The 18,803-nt window shown below is 44.6% G+C and overlaps 2 protein-coding genes across 2 annotated transcripts in view; one reads left to right on the top strand and one right to left on the bottom strand.

The window, feature by feature from the left end:
* The window catches only part of VPS35 (VPS35 retromer complex component), a 29,332-nt gene extending 24,517 nt beyond the window's left edge, over window positions 1-4,815 (top strand). The window contains exons 15-17 of the mRNA XM_066637628.1: window positions 394-633; window positions 2,777-2,920; window positions 3,790-4,815. Coding sequence (XP_066493725.1) covers window positions 394-633; window positions 2,777-2,920; window positions 3,790-3,969 — 564 coding nt within the window. The 3' untranslated portion in view covers window positions 3,970-4,815. The remainder of the gene's footprint in view (window positions 1-393; window positions 634-2,776; window positions 2,921-3,789) is intronic.
* A 2,398-nt stretch (window positions 4,816-7,213) lies between these two features.
* On the bottom strand, window positions 7,214-14,343 carry LOC136660655 (histamine H3 receptor-like). Its single transcript, XM_066637963.1, has 3 exons — window positions 14,082-14,343; window positions 11,073-11,239; window positions 7,214-8,104 (listed from the first exon to the last, which is right to left on the bottom strand). The coding sequence occupies exons 1-3, from the start codon at window positions 14,341-14,343 to the stop codon at window positions 7,214-7,216; spliced, it is 1,320 nt and encodes a 439-aa protein (XP_066494060.1).
* Window positions 14,344-18,803: the final 4,460 nt, after the last annotated feature.

Here is an 18,803-nt window from a genome sequence, read left to right on the forward strand (position 1 = left end):
CTGAACTTTTGAAAATATTTCTTTCCTGTAAAGGTTTTGATATTTTTCCATATTTTATTTTTATTGTATGGCACTGTGTGTGTATTGTAAATGAATTTTACCCCAAGTGATATAACTATGCTGTTCCCCAAGTGTATAACTTCCCACCAGGGACTTAAATCAATGGCTACAGCTTAACGAAGCTGGCTCCTCGTCTGCCTTGGCTTAGGAAATTGTGCTTGAAAACAGTCTCAACTGTTGCCTGCTTGAACTTGTTCAGGGACCTTAAGAGCAATTAGCGGGAGCTTAATTTTTGCAAATGTAAAAAATACTGCCTCTGTAAAAATGCATAGTAATCAAAACTGGCTGTTCATCCTCCACTTTCTCTCCCCCTTTATTTCTTGTTTGGATTAGGCATTTTCTCTGTATGAAGACGAAATCAGTGATTCAAAAGCACAGCTGGCCGCAATCACCTTGATAATTGGGACATTTGAGAGGATGAAATGCTTTGGCGAAGAGAACCACGAACCTTTGAGGACCCAGTGTGCTTTGGCGGCTTCCAAACTGCTGAAGAAGCCAGATCAGTGCCGAGCCGTGAGCACTTGTGCCCATCTGTTCTGGTCTGGCCGGAACACAGACAAGAATGGAGAAGAGGTAAGGAAGAGCCAAAGGTCCTAGTGGTCCCTGTTGACTTAAGTTCCTGCTGCATAGTGAGAAGTTGGGCTGTCCAACAAGAAATGCAAGAAATCCCCTTGCTCTAGTGCCCTGTTCAGGCAGCTGCTTGCAACTGGAAGGCCTATTGGGCCTTTCCCTACATAGCTACTAGAGAGTGGGGACTAGGTAAAACAAATTGCATGTTGATCTTTTTGTTTTGTATACTACTTGCATTTTTTGGGTGCATTTGGGCATAATGCCAACCCATGGGCTTTCTCCCACGGGCTTGACACATACAAAATTATGCATGGGAATGAAAGAGTGGATAGAGAGATGCTCTTTACACTCTCACATAACACCAGAACCAGGGGACATCCACTAAAATTGAGTGTTGGGAGAGTTAGGACAGACAAAAGAAAATATTTCTTTACTCAGTGTGTGGCTGGTCTGTGGAACTCCTTGCCACAGGATGTGGTGATGGCATCTGGCCTGGATGCCTTTAAAAGGGGATTGGACAAATTTCTGGAGGAAAAATCCATTATGGGTTACAAGCCATGATATGTATGTGCAACCTCCTGATTTTAGAAATGGGCTATTTCAGATGCAAGGGAGGGCACCAGGATGAGGTCTCTTGTTATCTGGTGTGCTCCCTGGGGCTTTTGGTGGGCCACTGTGAGATACAGGAAGTTGGACTAGATGGACCTATGGCTTGATCCAACGGGGCTGTTCTTATGTTCCCCTTGTGCATGATAATCATTATGTTCCTGGTTTGCAGCTGACTTTCTATCTTGGTATGGCAGCAAATGCAGACCATAGTTTTGGACAGATGAAATTGCAAGCCATGGTTTGCCACAAACTGGAACTGGATTTCACTAATTGGTATGTGGGAGGCAGGACAGCATACTGACCTGCTTCTGCTTTTCATAATAGCAAACCATAGTCTGGACTTGCATCCGGCTACACACACCAACCCTGATGTCCCATCTGTCTTCTTGTGGTTGTGCCATTTTGCTTCAGGAACGTGCAGACAATACAAGGAGATGAAGGAACTTGCATTCATAGTTCGTGTGTGTGTGTGTGTGAGAGAGAGAGAGAGAGAGAGAGAGAGAGACTCCTGTAAGCTGGTTGGGTGAGAGGATGTGCGCACTAGAATGGGGTCTATTATACTAGTGTTTGCTTTGTTTTTACAAGCCAAGGCAACTTCTCTTCCAATATTCAGGGCTTTCACCTACTGGCTGGATAATAAAAGCTTGCCTGTGTTCCTTAAAGTGCATGTTGAATCTTCCAAGGCCCATTCAGATGTATAGAGCAGCATTTCTCAAATTGTGGGTTGGGATCCACTTGGTGGGTTGGGACCCAGTTTCTGGTGGGTCCTACAGAGTCTCCAATGAAAACATAAGTGATGGAAAAAATCAGATAACTAATTGCCTCAAGCCCTGAAGCTATTCAAAAATCAGATGGCTGTTGACTGCCCTGTAAACAGCTTAACTCCTGCAGTTTGCTAGCTCCTGTAAATAAAGGGAGATAAATGTTTGGAAGTCTTTTTTTTTTCTGGTGTGTTTTTTCCCCCAAGTCCATCAGTGACAGGTAGTGGGGGCAAATGAAGGCTGGGTCACATACGAGCCTCGTAACTAAACCCCTCAAGCCTTGAGGCTAGTCATGAGGGCTGTCTCATTATGAGAAATGGATCGAGTCTTTATGCAAATAAATAAAATGTTACTTGTAAATAAATAAATGGAAATAGTGTTTATTTCTAGATCACCTTTTAAAAAAGTCTTGTGAAGCTAGGTCTGCCTTAATAAGAGGGTCATTTTAAAAAGTAGGTCCCAGTGCTGATAAGTTTGGGAACCACTGGTATAGAGAGGCCAGTAGGGCTCTGATGCTCTGCACGTATACTTTTGGAATAAGCCTTCTTGAATATGGTTGGGCTGAGTCTTGAGTAAACATGCACAAGTTGGAGGTTGGTGGCTGGCCACACAACCTTCTCTCCTACATGCTATGGAAACTGAGTTGGCACAATTTAAGGCATTGCAGTGTGCCAGAGCATGGCTGGGGACTGACTGGAGGTTTGTTTCAGTGATATGCTGGGGGCTTGATGAGTGTGATGGGATGGTGACCAGCTGCCTTTTGCCTTGTTGCTTAGCTTCACGGCGGGAAAAGAGTGATGGAGTGCTTGAAAAAGGCCCTGAAGATCGCAAATCAGTGCATGGACCCTTCTCTCCAGGTTCAGCTCTTCATCGAAATCCTGAATAGATATATCTACTTTTACGAAAAGGAAAATGATGCGGTGAGTAAGATGACATTGATGACCTTAGTAGCATTTTATGTTGCCTATAGATATGTATAATAAAAACTGGCCGGCTGGTGCTTCTCCTTTGTAAAGCAGTGTGAGAAAAGAAGGAGTTGAAGTGGCAGCTTGGAATCAGGCTCTTCGTTTCCCCAGTGCTCTTTTCACCTGTGGGTTCCTGAAATGGTAAATCTGGTTTAGAACCTGGCATGGGGAACAGGTGGGGAGCAGTTAAAGGGTTAATATTCTCCCCTCCTGCTTTCCTCTTGAAACTTCTTTGCAACAACGTTAGCTCCAGTGGTGATACGGCATGCGCTGGATCCTTAAGGCTGCAATCCTAACCACACTTTCCTGAGATTAAGCACCATTGAACAAAATAGGACTTACTTCTGAGTAGACCTGGTTAGGATTGTGCCCTAAGCCTTGGAATGAAACTGATTGTTGCAGGAAACCTTAGCAGTAGGTAAGTTTTCTTTTATTTTCAGACAAGCTCGTCTAATGTTAATTTTTTTCATTGGGGGAAAAATCTCTTGTGAAATGCAGCTTCAGCGCTCAGAAACCACTGCCATATTCAGGTTGCTAACCAGTTGAGAGCTGACTCAGGTCAAGTTGACTTTCCAATTCTATTAACCCATTTTTGCCCACCCACAGGCGTACATATTTGATCCCTGTTGTGTATATGCAACGTTGGGCAGAAATGGCTTAAGTCTTGTTAGCTGCACAACACGACTCTATCTTGGCAGGACTCCAGCGCCTACAGAAATTCCCCCTCCCACAAAAACAAACACTGAAAGCACTCCCACATCCTCATCTTGTGGTGTGTCCAGATTTTAAACTCTACCATTTCCTCATGCTTGCTTTTTCTCTAGGTCACAATTCAGGTTTTGAATCAGCTTATACAAAAAATCCGGGAAGACCTTCCGAACCTTGAATCCACCGAAGAGACAGAACAAATTAACAAACACTTTCACAACACGCTGGAGCACCTGCGTTTGAGGAGAGAATCGCCGGAATCCGAGGGGCCGATCTATGAAGGGCTGGTCATTTAAGAAAGAGAGCTGTGTGTGCGCAATGTCTGTCTTGCTCATCTTCCCATTTACACACAGTACATAGTTTTGGGTTTTTTTTTACAATGATGCTAGAGTTCATAGATTGTGCCTTTCGGAAGTGCCAAGTTAGGCTACCTGTTCACTCTCTTCTTGTGCAATGTGTTCAGTGCTGCACTTCCGAACAATTGCATTGACTACTTTTTACCAAATATTCCAACTGTTTGGACCAGCAGCTTGATAGATGCCATCAGAAAGTAAGCATGACTGAAGCTCTTCTTCTATACTTCATGTCAAGGTGTCGACTCTTTTCTTCCCAGCCCCAGCATTCTACTCTCTCCTCTTTCTGTTACTCCGGCCCATTCCTCCCTTGAATACCTAATCTGATTTTTTCATCTGCAAGTGTTATAGATGTATGTGTGGTTTATTTTTACAGAAAATCTTCACTTTTCTTGTATGTGGGTTCTGCTAACTTTCTTATAAAATGCAGCTCAAGGTTATGTCAGATCTTTTTGTCGTCCTCCCCCTTAAAACTAGAATATATTAATGCATGTTTTTGGAGTTTTAAGCACCATGCTCAGAAAATCCAGAAGCTATATTTTGCATATGGAGGGCTCTGTGACACTCAGTGAGGGCCAGTAATGTGCACAGGGCATATTTATCAAGATAACTTTTGTTTCCACATAGTATTAAGAGAGGAGAGAGAAAAAAGGGTAATAGATGAAATTGTGGTCTATATAGTATATGTATAACCTTCATTACTGTAAAATTAAGGGGGAAATGCGTTATGCAGTTCTACTCGGTATCATGAATTTGCACCATTGAAACAATAAAGTTGCTATTAACGAACTTGTCCCTTTGTTGTCACCCATTGTAGTGAATAGTTGATAATAGTTGAGCTTTCTTGATTGTACTTATGGGTCCTTTGTGTTTCCCATGATCAATAGAGAACTTCTGTTTGCTTTGCATGCACTTGGCACAAAAAAAACAGAAATATGACCCAGAGGCTGTGTTCTCTTTGAACTGCCTCAGAATTGGAGAAGAAGTGGAACCGGAGTCCAAGTCCAATCTGAGGCAATTTTCTAATTAGGCTGGTGAAGAATGGAAGAACTTTCCCTGCTAGATCAGATTCAAGAGGTTCACATAGTCAATCTTATTGCCTCCAGCAGTAATTATTTGCTGAAATCAGCTAATACAGTGATCCCTCACCATCGGTGGATTTGGCCAGATGGGACAGTCTCTCCTGGAAGCCACTTCTGGGTCCCAGGCACTTAAAGTGTTCTATTTAGAAATGTCTTAAGTTTTAAAAGTGCTCCTAACCTTTGTACCACAAACCACGCCAGCTACAGGGCAGACTTTGGCACTCCTAGAAGCCACTTCCAAGTAGTGCCAAGGCCCGTGACCGCCTCCCTTGACCCTGGCATGCCTCGGAATGAATCATGGAAGTGTTTCTCAAACACTTCCATGATGCATTCTGGGGCAAGCCAGAGCCCAGGGGAGGGGGCTGCAGGCCTTGGCGTGATCTGGAAGTGGCTTTTGGAAGTGGCTTTTGGGAGACTGCCCTGTAGCCATGCAGCCAATACGATTTGCAGCATTAAGTAAAAAAACAAGTGTTCCTTACCTTACCTTAAAATGGTGCCCCATTATCTGTGGTTTTCAGTATCCACAGTGAGTCCATAAACAGATCCCCCGTGGATATGATGGATTACTGTATTGTTTTGCTTTTAGATTGGTTAGATTGTCTCACCAGCACCCTCCTTTCATGGTTTTATGAGAAGGATGAGGATCTAGAGCAGGGGTGTCAAACTCGTTTCATACCAAGGGCCAAACAGCATTCATGATGCCTGTCGAGGGCCAGAATTGAAGTCATTGGGCAGGAAGTGATGTCATTAAACAGGTCATAACTAAAAATAAGCACTTTTTCTCACTTAGGAACTCATTAGTTGAAAATGACAGAAGAGAAAATACACAAATCTTGATCACATTTCAAGATAGAGCCCAATTCTCATGCGGGCTGCCCTTGCAGCCATAACGTTTCAGTACCTCTCAGTAGCTGAGAGCCTGAGGGCCGGATAAAAAGCTTCCATGGGCTGCATCCAGCCCCCAGGCCTTATGTTTGACACCCCTGATCTAGAGGTTCTAGAGAACCACTCCACTCCTAAGAACAAAGTGTTACAAATGACCAAGTAAAAAAAGTCAGTCAATAATCCTCTTTTCAAAACAACTTTATTTTAATTGGTTGTAAAATGTCTCACAGCTGGGGGGGGGGGGATGTTACGATTGGATGCTGATTAAAACAAAACAACTTACAGCACATTATGTGGAAATGAATGTTGTTCATAGAAGTTGTTGGCTATATGACAATTGCCTTGTGATTACTCATGTAATTGGAGTGACACTTGTATCTGTAGCCAATCCTGGCTGTAAACCCCATTTTGACATGCTCAAAACATAAGAGGTTTCTGATTCAGAGGCAATGGTGCTGAGTGGCTGCTTTGGCAGGATTTATTTCTTGGTTCCAGGAAGCAACCTTGGCAGGAGTCAGACCACTGCTGCACGTAGCCAAGAAAACTGAATATATAAGGTTTCTCACAGGGCTTTTCCCAAAGCTGTTACTTGATCTCTTTAACTAGAGGCACAAGAGGCTGAATTTGGAACCTTTGTGCTTGCAACGCCTGTGCTGTTCGATTGAGTTATGGGTCAAATGACCTGGGGGTAAGGGGATTCTACATTCAGGGAGACCAAGTGCTGGAAGGAGGTTGTGAAATTGTGATGTGCGTAAAAGAGTTTGCAACCCAACCTGAATTGTTTGTCACTGTTGGCAGTCAACGGCTGTGTGCATGAGCATGATCCTTGGTCTTGTGTTCAGATCTCACTCTACAATGAACTTGTTGGGTTGACTTGGGTAAGCTACTCTTGGTCCCAGCCATCTGTAGAACATGGTGATAACTGGTCTGCCTGATAGGGCTGTTGGTGTGCAGGACAAGAAGGGACCACTGACAAGTTGAGGATCTGTACAACTACCTTTTGCTTTGATAATGGGTATAGATTAGCCAGTCCTCACTGCCTACACCAGCATTACAAGATCGTGGTTGCAAAGAATTGTACTGTCTCAAAGCAGTTCTGAGTACAAATTTCTGCATTGCACAAAAAATCTAGTTTTCCATAAATGTTTAAGGGTAGAATATTCTAAGAGACAAGCCTTGAGTGTACATGAGCACAAGATTCTTAAAAGAAGAATGGGTTCTCATGGGAAGAGATTAGGATGGATTTTAGCCTTACCTGGGCACAAGAGTTTAAAAAAGGCTTTTCTAAAACTCATGTGGCACAAAGGGTATAAAATGGGGTTAATGGCTGAATTTAGCCACAAGAGCCAAAACGATGCCTCGTAGAGAGCATGGGGGATACACTGTCCATGACAAGCTGCTCGTATGATCATCAGGAGAGTGTAGGGAGCCCAGCATAGAGCAAAGATGCAGACAATTATGGCCAAAGACTTGGCAACCCTTTTATCCCGGGACAGTCGAAACCGGGTTGTCATGGTGTTGGCGATCTCCGTTCTTTTTGTGGTATTGGAAAGGCTCTCTAGAGCTTTGTAGAAACCATCCCATGGTGACTTGGTCTGAATATCCACTTGTAAAGGGGGAAGATCTTGATTAACGTTAAATTCTACCGACTGGCTCTCCAGGTTCCGCATGTTGAGCTTGCAAGAAGCAGGCTTAACAGGTGAGAGGTTCTCACACATCCTCTTCTTGTGTCGTTTCCTGTTCACAGGTATCATAAAAAATACTGCATGCTGTTGTTTCTTTCCTAGGGAGTGCATTTCACACTCCTCTTGGCCCAATCGGTGCTTCTTGGTTCCTATGGGTGTCCGCTTCCTAATGTTGAAATAGATGCTTAAGTTGAAGTAGGTGACACTGATGAAAGGCGTGAAGAACTCTATAGTGGAGGCAATCATTAGGAAATACCAATTGTAGAAGAACTCTGCATGACACTCTTTCTCTGGAAGGATGCTTTGCTGGGCAATGTGCTCCCAGCTGATGATGGCTGGCCCATAGAGGAGAAATGCTGCAATCCACACCATTACCATTTTGACCACTGTGTACCGTGTCATTCCCTTCTGAGCTCTGTAATTCACCTAAGAAGGAAAGGCAGGAGGCAGCGCCATGTTATTATTAACCCAGTGAGATGTCTGCAAACAGTGAGAATGTGTAGGGACCATCAAATGGTCTGATGGTTGCTCTTGTCTTTTTCCCCTCCTTCATTCTTGACCCTTTGCATCCAAAAGGTCTGGCAGTCATTGTCCTTTAGTGTAAGAATGCAAATAGGTGTTAGAAGATTAGTTTAGGTGTGACTGTTGTTAGGTATATGATGTATGTCCGGGTTTCTCAAACTGTGGGTCATGACCTGATGTCCAGTGGGTCCTGGATTGGGCCCTCCTACCTGTCCTTGAGTCTGGTTGGCTCCAAATTGGAGCCCTCTGGATGTAATTGGAGGCCGCACTGGAGACCCAGCACTGGAGTAGGAGGTGGGTCGTGGAATCGTCCACCGCACAACAGGTGGGTCATGGCAGGGGGGAGTTTGAGAACCTCTGATGCATGTATTATCACAAAGGCACTGAAAGTTGCTTAGAGAAAAGTAGCTAGTGCCTCTGAGGAAGGGCACATGGAAAGAATGTCTCTTCCACCTAACCAATCTATAACCTCTCTAATTTTCCAGTAACACTTTATTCAACTGTGTAGGCAAAGTGGCTCAAGCTAGACTCATACCTAATGCAGTATTAAGAATAGCTATTGGATTGTGCTTTTGTTTCTCTCTCTCTGTCTCTGTCTCTGTCTGGGGGGGGGGGGTGAATGGATAACCTGATCATGTTACCATCCAAACTGCAAAAGGTTGGCAGGGGGAGAGGTTTGAGGGAATTGGGCAGAGTAAGTAGTTGTCAAAGGGAATGATGAAGTCATATGAAAGATAGATGGAGGAAACAGGCCTAGAGATGAGCAGCACAAAGGAAGGAAGAGGATAGTAACTCAGAATGGTGAAATGGGATGAAAAGTTGAAACTTAAAGAACAAGTGGCAGGAAGGTCATGACCGAAGAGCAACCACAGAGGGAAAACCTCACATAGGGCTTTAGTGGTTTTGACAGGAAATAGACAAGGAAAAGAGTGTTTGGGAGCTTGGGGGATTTGCAGTTCCCAGAAGCATCTGTGTGCAAACTCAACTTTGCTGCGGTGTTTCATAGCCTCATCTATTGGCCAGAGACTAAGCAAACACAGGGCTGTGATGGTGTTGGTTCAGGCACTGACCAGAGGACCCAACTAGGCTGACATGACTAAACCTTAGCAATGGTAGCAGTGGCATTGCTCAATACTCCATCAGGGGATGGGTAGAGAGTGCCATGGAGTCCCATTGCAGGATTTTGCTCCAGTCCCCATCAACCTGATGTCAGCACAACTGCAGGTACTTCTTCCTCTTTGCTCCTGTTGCTCTGGGGACTACAGATACGAAGCACCCTCTGGTCTCTGCCACCTGCTAGAGCAGTGTTCTTCAACTTTGGGGTTGTGACCCTAATGGGATCACAAAGCCTCAGTTGTGGGGTTGCAGCAATTTACAGGAATGAAATAGATTGAAGAGCACAGGACTAGGGTATCACCATGTAAAATGGGAGGCATCGGGTACCAGGGGATTGTGTCCCAGTCCTGCTCAGGTTCTTGGCAATTGTGCTAAAATAGCTTTCAGTACTGCCAGGCTTCACGGTGACTTTTTCTGCTCTCTCCAATAAGAATATTTTTTCTGCTCTCTCCAATAAGAATATTTAGTTACAGTGAACAGTGTTGGGAGGTGTAATGGAGGTGGGGAGTGAGGAGTGGAGCGAGCAGATGGGGTCCTGCAAGGGGAAGGGATCGAGGGTGGGTCCCCAGTCTTTGTTTGTTGGGGCTGTGGCATGAGAAAGGTTGAAGACCACTGAGCCTTCAGTGGATGAGGTTGTATGTTTGGGGGAGATGACCTGAAATGATACAATTGTATCATTGTGACCCAGTTAAGCTGCTTTGGAGGGCCCATGTTCTTGAAAGGTGGGCCATAAATCTTCAAAATAAACTAGCCTTTCCCTTCCACATTCTAACACGGATATTTTCAAGGAGGCTCTTGAAATGTAATCTCAAACAAATCTTTTTGTGACTTCTGCCTGCCTGCCTTTGTATCGAAACCCCAGTTATATGCGGATGAAAGCTAAGCATTTTAAGCCGCTTTGCTTTCCACCATAGTATGTGCGCACTTGCTTGCATGTTTAGCGCCACATCAAAGAGGCACAGCATGCCTTCTGTTATCATAGGCAGTGCATGTTAAAATTAATATCTAGGAGCTGTTATAGCGGCACCATGAAGATAATGTCGGAAAAGGAAATGCATTAAGAGCAAATCATTTCCTAGGAGGCCTGTAAATGAATGTGATATTTTCTATATCTCACAGTTGCCCCCCAGATGCCTCAGGGTGCGCTCAAGACTGTTGTGTGTTCCCTGTTGCCACACCCTTGCATCTAGCATTCAGAGATAGCCTACTTCTACTACCAGGAGGTTGCACATACCCACCACAGCTTGTAACCTGTGATAGACTTTTCTTCCATAAAATCAATCCAATCCCCTCTTAAAGGCATCTAGGCCACATGCCATCACTACAATCCTGTGGCAAGGAGTTCCACAGACGAATTACACCCTGGGCAAAGAAATATTTTCTTTTGTCTGTTCCAACACTCAGTTTTAGTGGGTGTCCAGAGCATCCCCCTAAAAGTCATCCTGAAACACTCAGGTATTAATGATTTAGGGAAAATAAAGAGCATTGTCCTGAACATTCCAGGTTGATATGGAGCAATGTATCCATCAGCTGAATGTTGCTCATTAGAAGGTTTGCATAAGGGATTGGAGTTTCTAAACAGCAGTGGAAGCACCATACTGAGTGTGTGATGTTATTGCCTATTCATATCAGTGCTGTGCTCCACCACCACCTCCTCTCTTCTCACTGAGCACATGTTCATTGCTTGAATTCTGAAAGGATGCAAGAGGCTTGTGGTGACAGAAATGTTGTCAAGTAGGAAAATAACACCCCATACCGCTTTAGTAACAGAGATGAACCGGTCGAAACTGATCAAGACAATGTTGAAAACGGAAGCAGTGCAGACCAGGTAATCCACGACCAGCCAGAGCTTGCACAATCCTTTTCCAAACTTCCATTCACCTGTCAGAATGTAAGGGATGTAGAGAGGGATGCAGAATCCACCTAGGGGCATGGACCAGAAAAAGACAGCATTGGTGAGACAGTCTCGAGCAACCTTCCCTGAAGGTCCATGCTTTTAATTAGAAGCTGAGGCACTTTTAGGCAAGCACATCTTTCCCCTATGTACACACATGAACAGTGAGAGGGCACAGTTGGGTACCAAGCCACTAGTTTCCAACCTTTTTGGACCTGTGCTAGAAGAGAGAGTGCCTTTCCACACAGGGTAAAAACATATATGCTGAGTAATAACAAATGTAGAGATGGTCTACACTACAGGATAAGCCTATGCATGTTTGCTCAGAAGCAAATCTCATTGTGTTCAGTGGCATTTCCAGGGAAATGTGGCTAGAATTGCATCCCTGGTCGTCCTCTAGCTTCCTCTCTCTGTTTACTTCCTGCTCCTCTACCTGTGTTTTTAACTCCCCCCCCCCCAGGAGAACTTGGTGGTGTTGTCACTGCTGCTTAGGTGTGCGTAATAACTGCAAAATCAAATGCTCAGCATTAATAATGAAAAACAGAGCTTAAATTCCTATAGGTGTTCGAACAGAATTCCAGAGCAAAAGAAATATGAAGATTTTTGAAACCTCAGTTGCAATGTAGAATGTATCGTAACTAACCACCTGATGAATTAGGGTAAATCTGTTACATTCAAAGATCCACCCCTCATGAATGAAGATTGTATGGCATGGAAATGTTCCCCCCTCCCATCCTATGTGTGTTGAAAGCTCATCCTTGCATCTGCTTCCTGGTGTGTTATTGAGGTGAAATAAACGCAATGCTGCAGCTGTTCTAAAATCACAAAATGATTATCTGTTTGTGCAACAGGCTGAGTCCTGAAGTTGTTTTGCTCAGAGAATTGTCTGCAACAAGCAGGCTGCCAGTGTATTTATACCCGAGATGGTACAGTGTGGTTTGGGAGCTGAACTTAGAACTGGAAGATCCAGGTTTAAATCCCCACTCAGCCGTGAAGCTTCCTGGGTGATCTTGGCTAATCACTATCACTCAGCCTCACCTAGCTCACAAGCTTGTTGTGAGGGCAAAAGGAGGGATGGAACCTGGTACAGCACCCTGAACCCATTGAAGGAAGGGCAGAATAAAAGTGTGAAAAATAAAATATTGCATTTAGAATATGAGCAGTTGAACCAGGTGAGGAATTTTCCTAGCAGTTAATTTGGTTTCTCATCTTCCCTCTATCAAGCAGGAAGAGTTCTCCCTGATCCCAGTTCCTATAATTTACTCAACTACACATGAAACTAAAAACAAAGCTTTCAAGGTTTTTGGTAAGGAAAAAAAATTCATAGCATTTTATCATAAATCCAATATCACTTCTGCTACTCTAACAGCAAGCCATGAATTTGCCCTGAAAATACTAGCTAACCCCTTTGCCTATAGTTCAGGAATATGTGCAAAAATCCTTGTTCTTTCAGTATCCTTGCATTTTGCGTTCCCATTTTGTAGCTGGGGAACTGTGGCTGAAAGAAGCAAAGCCACAGGGGTACCTTATTTCTAAGAGGACACAACAAGAGTTGATGGTTATAGTTTATATGTTTTCATATATGCTAAATTTTAGGCTTGCCTTGTTAAAAATAATTTATTTTATGAATGGTACGTAGGCAGTGTTTTCCTGCTTATGTTCCCTAAGTAATCTAAAGACACACTTTCCTGGGAGGAAGCCCCACTGCCTCTAGTAGGACTGACTTCTGAGGAGACAGCCATAGGCTTTGGCTCTGAGGCTGCAGTCCTCTCCACACTTTCCTGGGAGGAAGCCCCACTTGCATAAAACAATTTAAGTGTCACTCTTAAGCCATTTCTGCCCAATGTTGCATATATAGGCAACAGGAACTAATGGTGTACACCTGTGGGCTGGACAAAAATGGGTTAAAACAATCTAATGCACAAAAATCCACTATAAAAACATCAAAAGCAGCAAAACAGTGGAAACACATACAGTTAGTTTAAAAAAGGTTGAACCTGCAATTTTAACCCATTTTTGCCTAGCCCACAGGTGTACACATTTGATCCCTGTTACATATATGCAACATTGGGCAGAAATGTACCTACCTGGGTCTAAGACACATTGAACTTAAAGGGAAGTACTTCTGAGGAAACTTGGAGAGGGATTGTACAGCAAGCCTCAAAGGCATGGCTAAACCAGACTACCTTCCCTTGTTTGGGGGAACAACATTAAGGAGGGCAAGAGTCACCCAGACAGGAATTCTAGAATCCAGACACTACAACTGAGAAGGCCCTGCTTCTTGGGGAAGCCAGTTAGGCTTGGAAATAATGTAGAATTTGTCACAAGGCCTTATTGGCTGATCTTAAACTTTGGGAAAATCCATCTTTTACATTTTTTAAAATACTTTTAGTATTTTAAATATTTGTGTCCCGTCCCCCCCCGGCAAGCTGAGGCTCTCTGCTTTGCCTAAAGCAGTAGTTCCCAACATTTTTTCACTTGTGTACCCCTTGGCAGCCTGTTTCCATAAATTTTACCCCTCATGTTAGCCTCACAAGGCATTCTAATGCCAGCTCCACAAGGTATTCTAATACAGACCTGCCTTTTCCCACCATTATTCAATTCTTTTTCAAGTAACCCTAAAAGTCCTGGCAAGTACCCCTGGAGGTACCCATACCCCAGGTTGGGAACCACTGTCCTAAAGCCATACCTTGGACGAGGTGGCACTTGGATCCAGATGACCCTTCCCCTGGGAACTCATTTATTTTTAAACTTGTAAATTCTACTTTTTGCCTTGTGCTCCCAAAGTCAGTCAGACAGACAGACACTCTGTCTCCCTCCAGAGACAAAACTCAGGCTCTTGAGTACCCAGTGCCCTCTTTCTCCACTCACCTACTAAAAGATCCGCGATGGCCAAGTTGAGGAAGAAGAAGTTCCCCTGGGTCCGCAGACTTTTGTCCACCACGAAAGCCAAGATGACCAGCGCGTTGCCCAACACGATGGTCAACACGGCCAGTCCCATCAGCACCGCTAAGAGGATGGAGACCGGCGCGGAGAACTGTCCATGGTGCTGAACGGGCTCGGGCTTCTCAGTCAGGCATTCGTTGCAGCGACTGGAGACGTTGAAGTCCAGCAGCAGCAGCTCCTCCGGCATCGCTGCGGGACTGAGCGATGTTAGCAGAAGCCAGGAGACCCCCCGGGGTGGGTGCTTGGGCATCAATGCGCCTTCCTTTAGCCCGGGGATGAGCTCTGGGCGAAGCCAGGGACGCTCTGAAGCGCTGGTCTGAGAGTGAAATGCAGCCACTGGGAGTGAGTCACCCGTCCCTGAAACCCCCCTTCTTCCCCCCCCCGCCTTAGAGCAGGAGGACAGAAATTTGGAGTGAAGCAGAATTAAAAGAGAGTAAGGAAAGAGAAATAGGAGCTATGGGGAGAGGACTGGAGGCACAGACCGATATGCTGCTAACATGATAGTCAATGGGGTTACTCCTGGGTAAGTGTGAATAGGATTGCAGCCTTTAGGATGCTTGGGGAATTTTTATTTTTTTTTAACAGATCAGCAACTGATTAGGGAGTCTAGGAGGATTCGTCTTTATTTTAAATAAATTTTAAACTTATACTTAGTGTAAACTTTTAATTTACCTGATTGATTTGATTTTGTCATATGGGGATGCTAAAAAACATTTTCCAGCTTGATGATGTCACTTCCAGCGGTGACATCTTTTCCAGGTGAATGACATCACTTACGGTGGGTCCTGACAGAGTATCATTCTAAAAAGTGGGTCTAGATGCTAAAGAGTTTGAGAACCACTGGACTAGGCTACTGTTCTGTTGCTCCTTGTTCCTTTGCCTAGAATTCCTCTGTGACCAAGTTGACTTTGGTCCTGTTGTTGCACACTCGAATAGTGCTCCCCCCTCTGTGTGTGTGTGAATGCCAGCACAGGGGGTGGATGGGGTTAATCCAGCTGTTGTGAGCCATTGCTCTATCTCAGGTGAATCAGACTTGGATTTGTCTCAAAGCCTGTGATCTTAGGGCCCAGTCCTATCCAACTTTCCTGCACTGATGCAGCCATAGTGCAGTCCCAAGGTAAGGGAACAACCATTCTCTTACCTTGAGGAGGCCTTTGTGACTTGCCCCCCCCCCCCCCCACTGCAGGATGCAGTGCATGCCCCATTGGCATGGCTGCATATGTGCTGGAATGTTGGAGAGGACTGGGCTCCAAGTTTGCTGCACTGCTTTGCCAGGGCTACTTCTGACCAAAAATATTACAAAGTACCAGTCAATTTTCAGGTACCCCATAGGGAACACCTCTAAATTCTTGAGCATTTCTCTCCCAAGTGATGTGGGGTGGAGGTGGGGGAAGGAACTGGAGTTGGTGGTGTGAACTTTGAAAAACAAAACCCACAAAGTCAGGGTCAATTTTCTTCATCAGGTGTGAGAACACCATTGGAGGGATGCCCAGCAGGTTGGAAGAAAGGCCAACCATCCAGCTGCTTCTTCAGCCAGGAATTCATTTTTAGCAGGTTGGAGCAAATTAACCTCTTTCATGAAAAGATCTTTCTGCTTCCAAAAGAAGATTTTTATTTTTTTAATGCAAGGGCTGTAGGTGTACTATTTATGGGTGATTGTTCCTTTTGATTTCATATTGCTTTATCGGATACTCTGGGTCTGTAGCACGAACAAAGGATGGAACTAGATGCTATGAGTAGTTCTGCCACTCTTCTCCCTCTCCAATTCCTTTTATCTCTCAGAGAGAAAAGCAGCTGGTGGAGAGAGGGGGCGGATGGGCGTTTCTCTCCCTCACTCACAATGCTCACAATGACTCAGGGTCACCCCATCAAATGAACTGGCAGTAAATTCAAGGCACTCAACAGGAGGTATTTCAGGACTCAACAGATACTTAACTTATGGAACTCAAGGCCACATGAAATGGTGATGGCCCCTAGCTTAGATGGGCTTTAGAAAAGGAATTAGACTAATTTATGAGTTAGTGTTTTATGAGTCACAGTCTGCAATCCTATGCACATTGACCTGGAAGTAAGTCTTCATTGAACTGAATGGGACTTAATTATGAGTAGGCATGCATAGGATTGTACTGACAACCTCCAGGCTTGGAGGGAGTGAGCCACTGATTATAAAATATATGGGGTGGAGGGGCTGGCACAGCAGGGGTGCTATTGTCCTACTTGTGGGCTTTCCAAAGTTCTTAGGTTGACCTCTGGGGAAGCAGGATGTTGGATTAGATGGAACTTTGGCCTGATCCTGCAGGTTCTTTGTACGGTCTAATTGGCAACTTACTGGGTGAGGAGGGGTGGGAAGGGCAGACTAGAAAACAACATGGGGAAAAAGATTTCATAGAGTTGAATCAACTCTGGTTCAAGATTGAATCATAGAGTTAGAAGGGACTCACAAGGTCATCTAGTCCACCCCCTGCCTATAGCAGGGAATCCTCCTACAGCATCTCTAGCAAATACCTGTCAAACCTCTGCTTGAAGATCTCCAGTGAGTGAGAATCCACCTCCTCCCTGGGCGATCTATTCCACCCTGTTCACTGCCCCTTACTGTCAGGAATTTCTTCCTGATGTCCATCCGATTTAAATATTCCCGCCTCAATATTTCATCTCTGATCAAAAAGAGTCCTGTTGCTGCTTTGCAGTGGAAGGACCGCTCATGCATTGTATTTTTTTTGGTCCTCCAGATTATATGGTCAGTCTGTGCACTGAGTGTACCTGGGCTACTGACACAAGAGATGGAACTTTCAGAGGAGGAAGGCTCCCATGTCTCTACCTGAACCACTTCCAGTTGGAAGGCACTGCGAGACCAGTGATTCACAAAGAGACACAGGGGATACAAATGAGTCAGTGGAAAGATTATGTGACTGATCTATTTTTAAATGTAAATAACACCTCTGTGGGACCCCAATTCAGGACAGAACAGAGCATGGGGGACTTGCATTCTTTGCTCCTACTGTAGTCTCAGTCTAGATTGTCCCTCCTGCAAACACTATTTAAGAAAGAAAACGTGCTTTCACTGGCACCAGTTAGAGCTTTCCCCCTTAAAATATCTTTCATGGAAGGCACTCTGGATTCAGGCTGCAATGCGGGTAAAGAACAACCCCCCTCTCCTTGTACTGCAATCCTGATTTGAACTGGGGTTCTGCACAAATACTATTAGCATTCAAAACACAGGCATTCAACACAACAGTCCCAGTTGTGTGATCTGTCATTTAAATTTGGCTGTTATACACACCGAAAGTAACTTACCCCGGCTGTAAGATGGAAGTATACCACATTTTAATTTAGACAAAAGGGTGCCTCAGTGAACAGAAGCCTTGAAATGCAGCAGGTTTTATACTGTTGCTATTCAGGACCAGGTAAGAGATAATCAGGCAGTCTCCTTTTCAGGGCCTTTTGTGTTGCCAGAAAATGGCTTAAGGATTTTGCATTTGAGCCTGAGAAGAAACGATTCAGGGGGGGAAAAAAAGTTTGGCATAGAATTTGTAGTCATTCACAGAAGGAACAATTTATTACTGTTTACAAAAATGCGACAATAATTAGCCAGATCATGGGAAGGGAAAACATTTTTGTGTGTCATACTGGAGGAAAAACTTGATTGAAAGACTTTTTTTAAAAACAGCACCAGTTGTGATTCTTTGGGAAACGTAAAGTCCAATCCTATGGGCATGCCCACTGTTGCAAATGTGCCATAAAGCACATTGCGGCAGCATGGAAGGCCCCTGGTGCCAGTGGCAAGGCCCCCGCTGGCCTGCCATCACGACTCAAGAGGCCCATGCCCACTGGAGCAGATAGGTTCTCTGCAGGGCAGCAGGAGATGGGGAAGGCAGGGCCGGGAAAGGCATTACAGGATGAGGGGGAGATTCAGGCCCAAGAAGAGCAGTGGCTACCGCTGCATCCTATCCTCTTCCAGGGCCTGAAAGCCCAATACGGAGCAGCCTAGCTTTGCACCAGTGATTCAAGTAGACCATCTCTGATCTTGTCTGATCTTGGAAGCTAAGCAAAGTCAGGCCTGGTTAGTACTTGGATGGGAGACCGCTTGGGAATACCGGGTGCTGTAGGCTTATACCATAGTCTTTTGAGACTGAAAGTTGCCAACCAACCAGGGATAAGTGGATGAATTCCTATGCTGGATGTGGTGGTTGCTGCACCAGCTCCACTGGATGGCAATAGGGTTGAACAATAGGATTGGGCTGTAAGGCTGCAATCCTACACAGATGTACCTGGGAGTAAGTTCCAGGAATTAAGATCAGTAGGGTTTATTTCTGAGTAGACATGTCTAGGCTTGTGCTTGCAAGATCCTGTGCACCTAGAGTAATCCAACCTGGGAGTCAGTCCCATGAAAATAAATGGGACTTCTGAGTAGGCAAATATTGCATTTATTAGAAGTAGTACTGATAATATGCTACTGTTTTGCCTAGGCAGAAAAATTTCTCCCTGAAGGCCAAGATACTGCCATAGAGGAAGACTGTGGACTAGATTTGCAAAAACGGGTACATGACAATGGGACATCTTGACACTGAGCTGTAGTGGAGGATGCATATTGGCTGTGTCCAGTGCACTTTGAGTCATATCTCAACAGTAGTGTGCTTGCTTTGCATG

The sequence above is a fragment of the Tiliqua scincoides genome, chromosome 9 (genome assembly GCF_035046505.1).
Source record: "Tiliqua scincoides isolate rTilSci1 chromosome 9, rTilSci1.hap2, whole genome shotgun sequence".
NCBI classification, from domain to species: Eukaryota; Metazoa; Chordata; class Lepidosauria; order Squamata; family Scincidae; genus Tiliqua; species Tiliqua scincoides.

Excerpts from the sequence above, each read along its gene's own strand:
- LOC136660655 (XM_066637963.1), bottom strand. The coding sequence starts at position 14,343 with ATGCCGGAGGAGCTGCTGCTGCTGGACTTCAACGTCTCCAGTCGCTGC. Across the intron at positions 11,240-14,081 it reads CATCGCGGATCTTTTAGTAG|GTGGATTCTGCATCCCTCTC; the intron begins GTGAGTGGAGAA and ends CCATGCCCCTAG. Across the intron at positions 8,105-11,072 it reads TCATCTCTGTTACTAAAGCG|GTGAATTACAGAGCTCAGAA; the intron begins GTATGGGGTGTT and ends TTTCCTTCTTAG.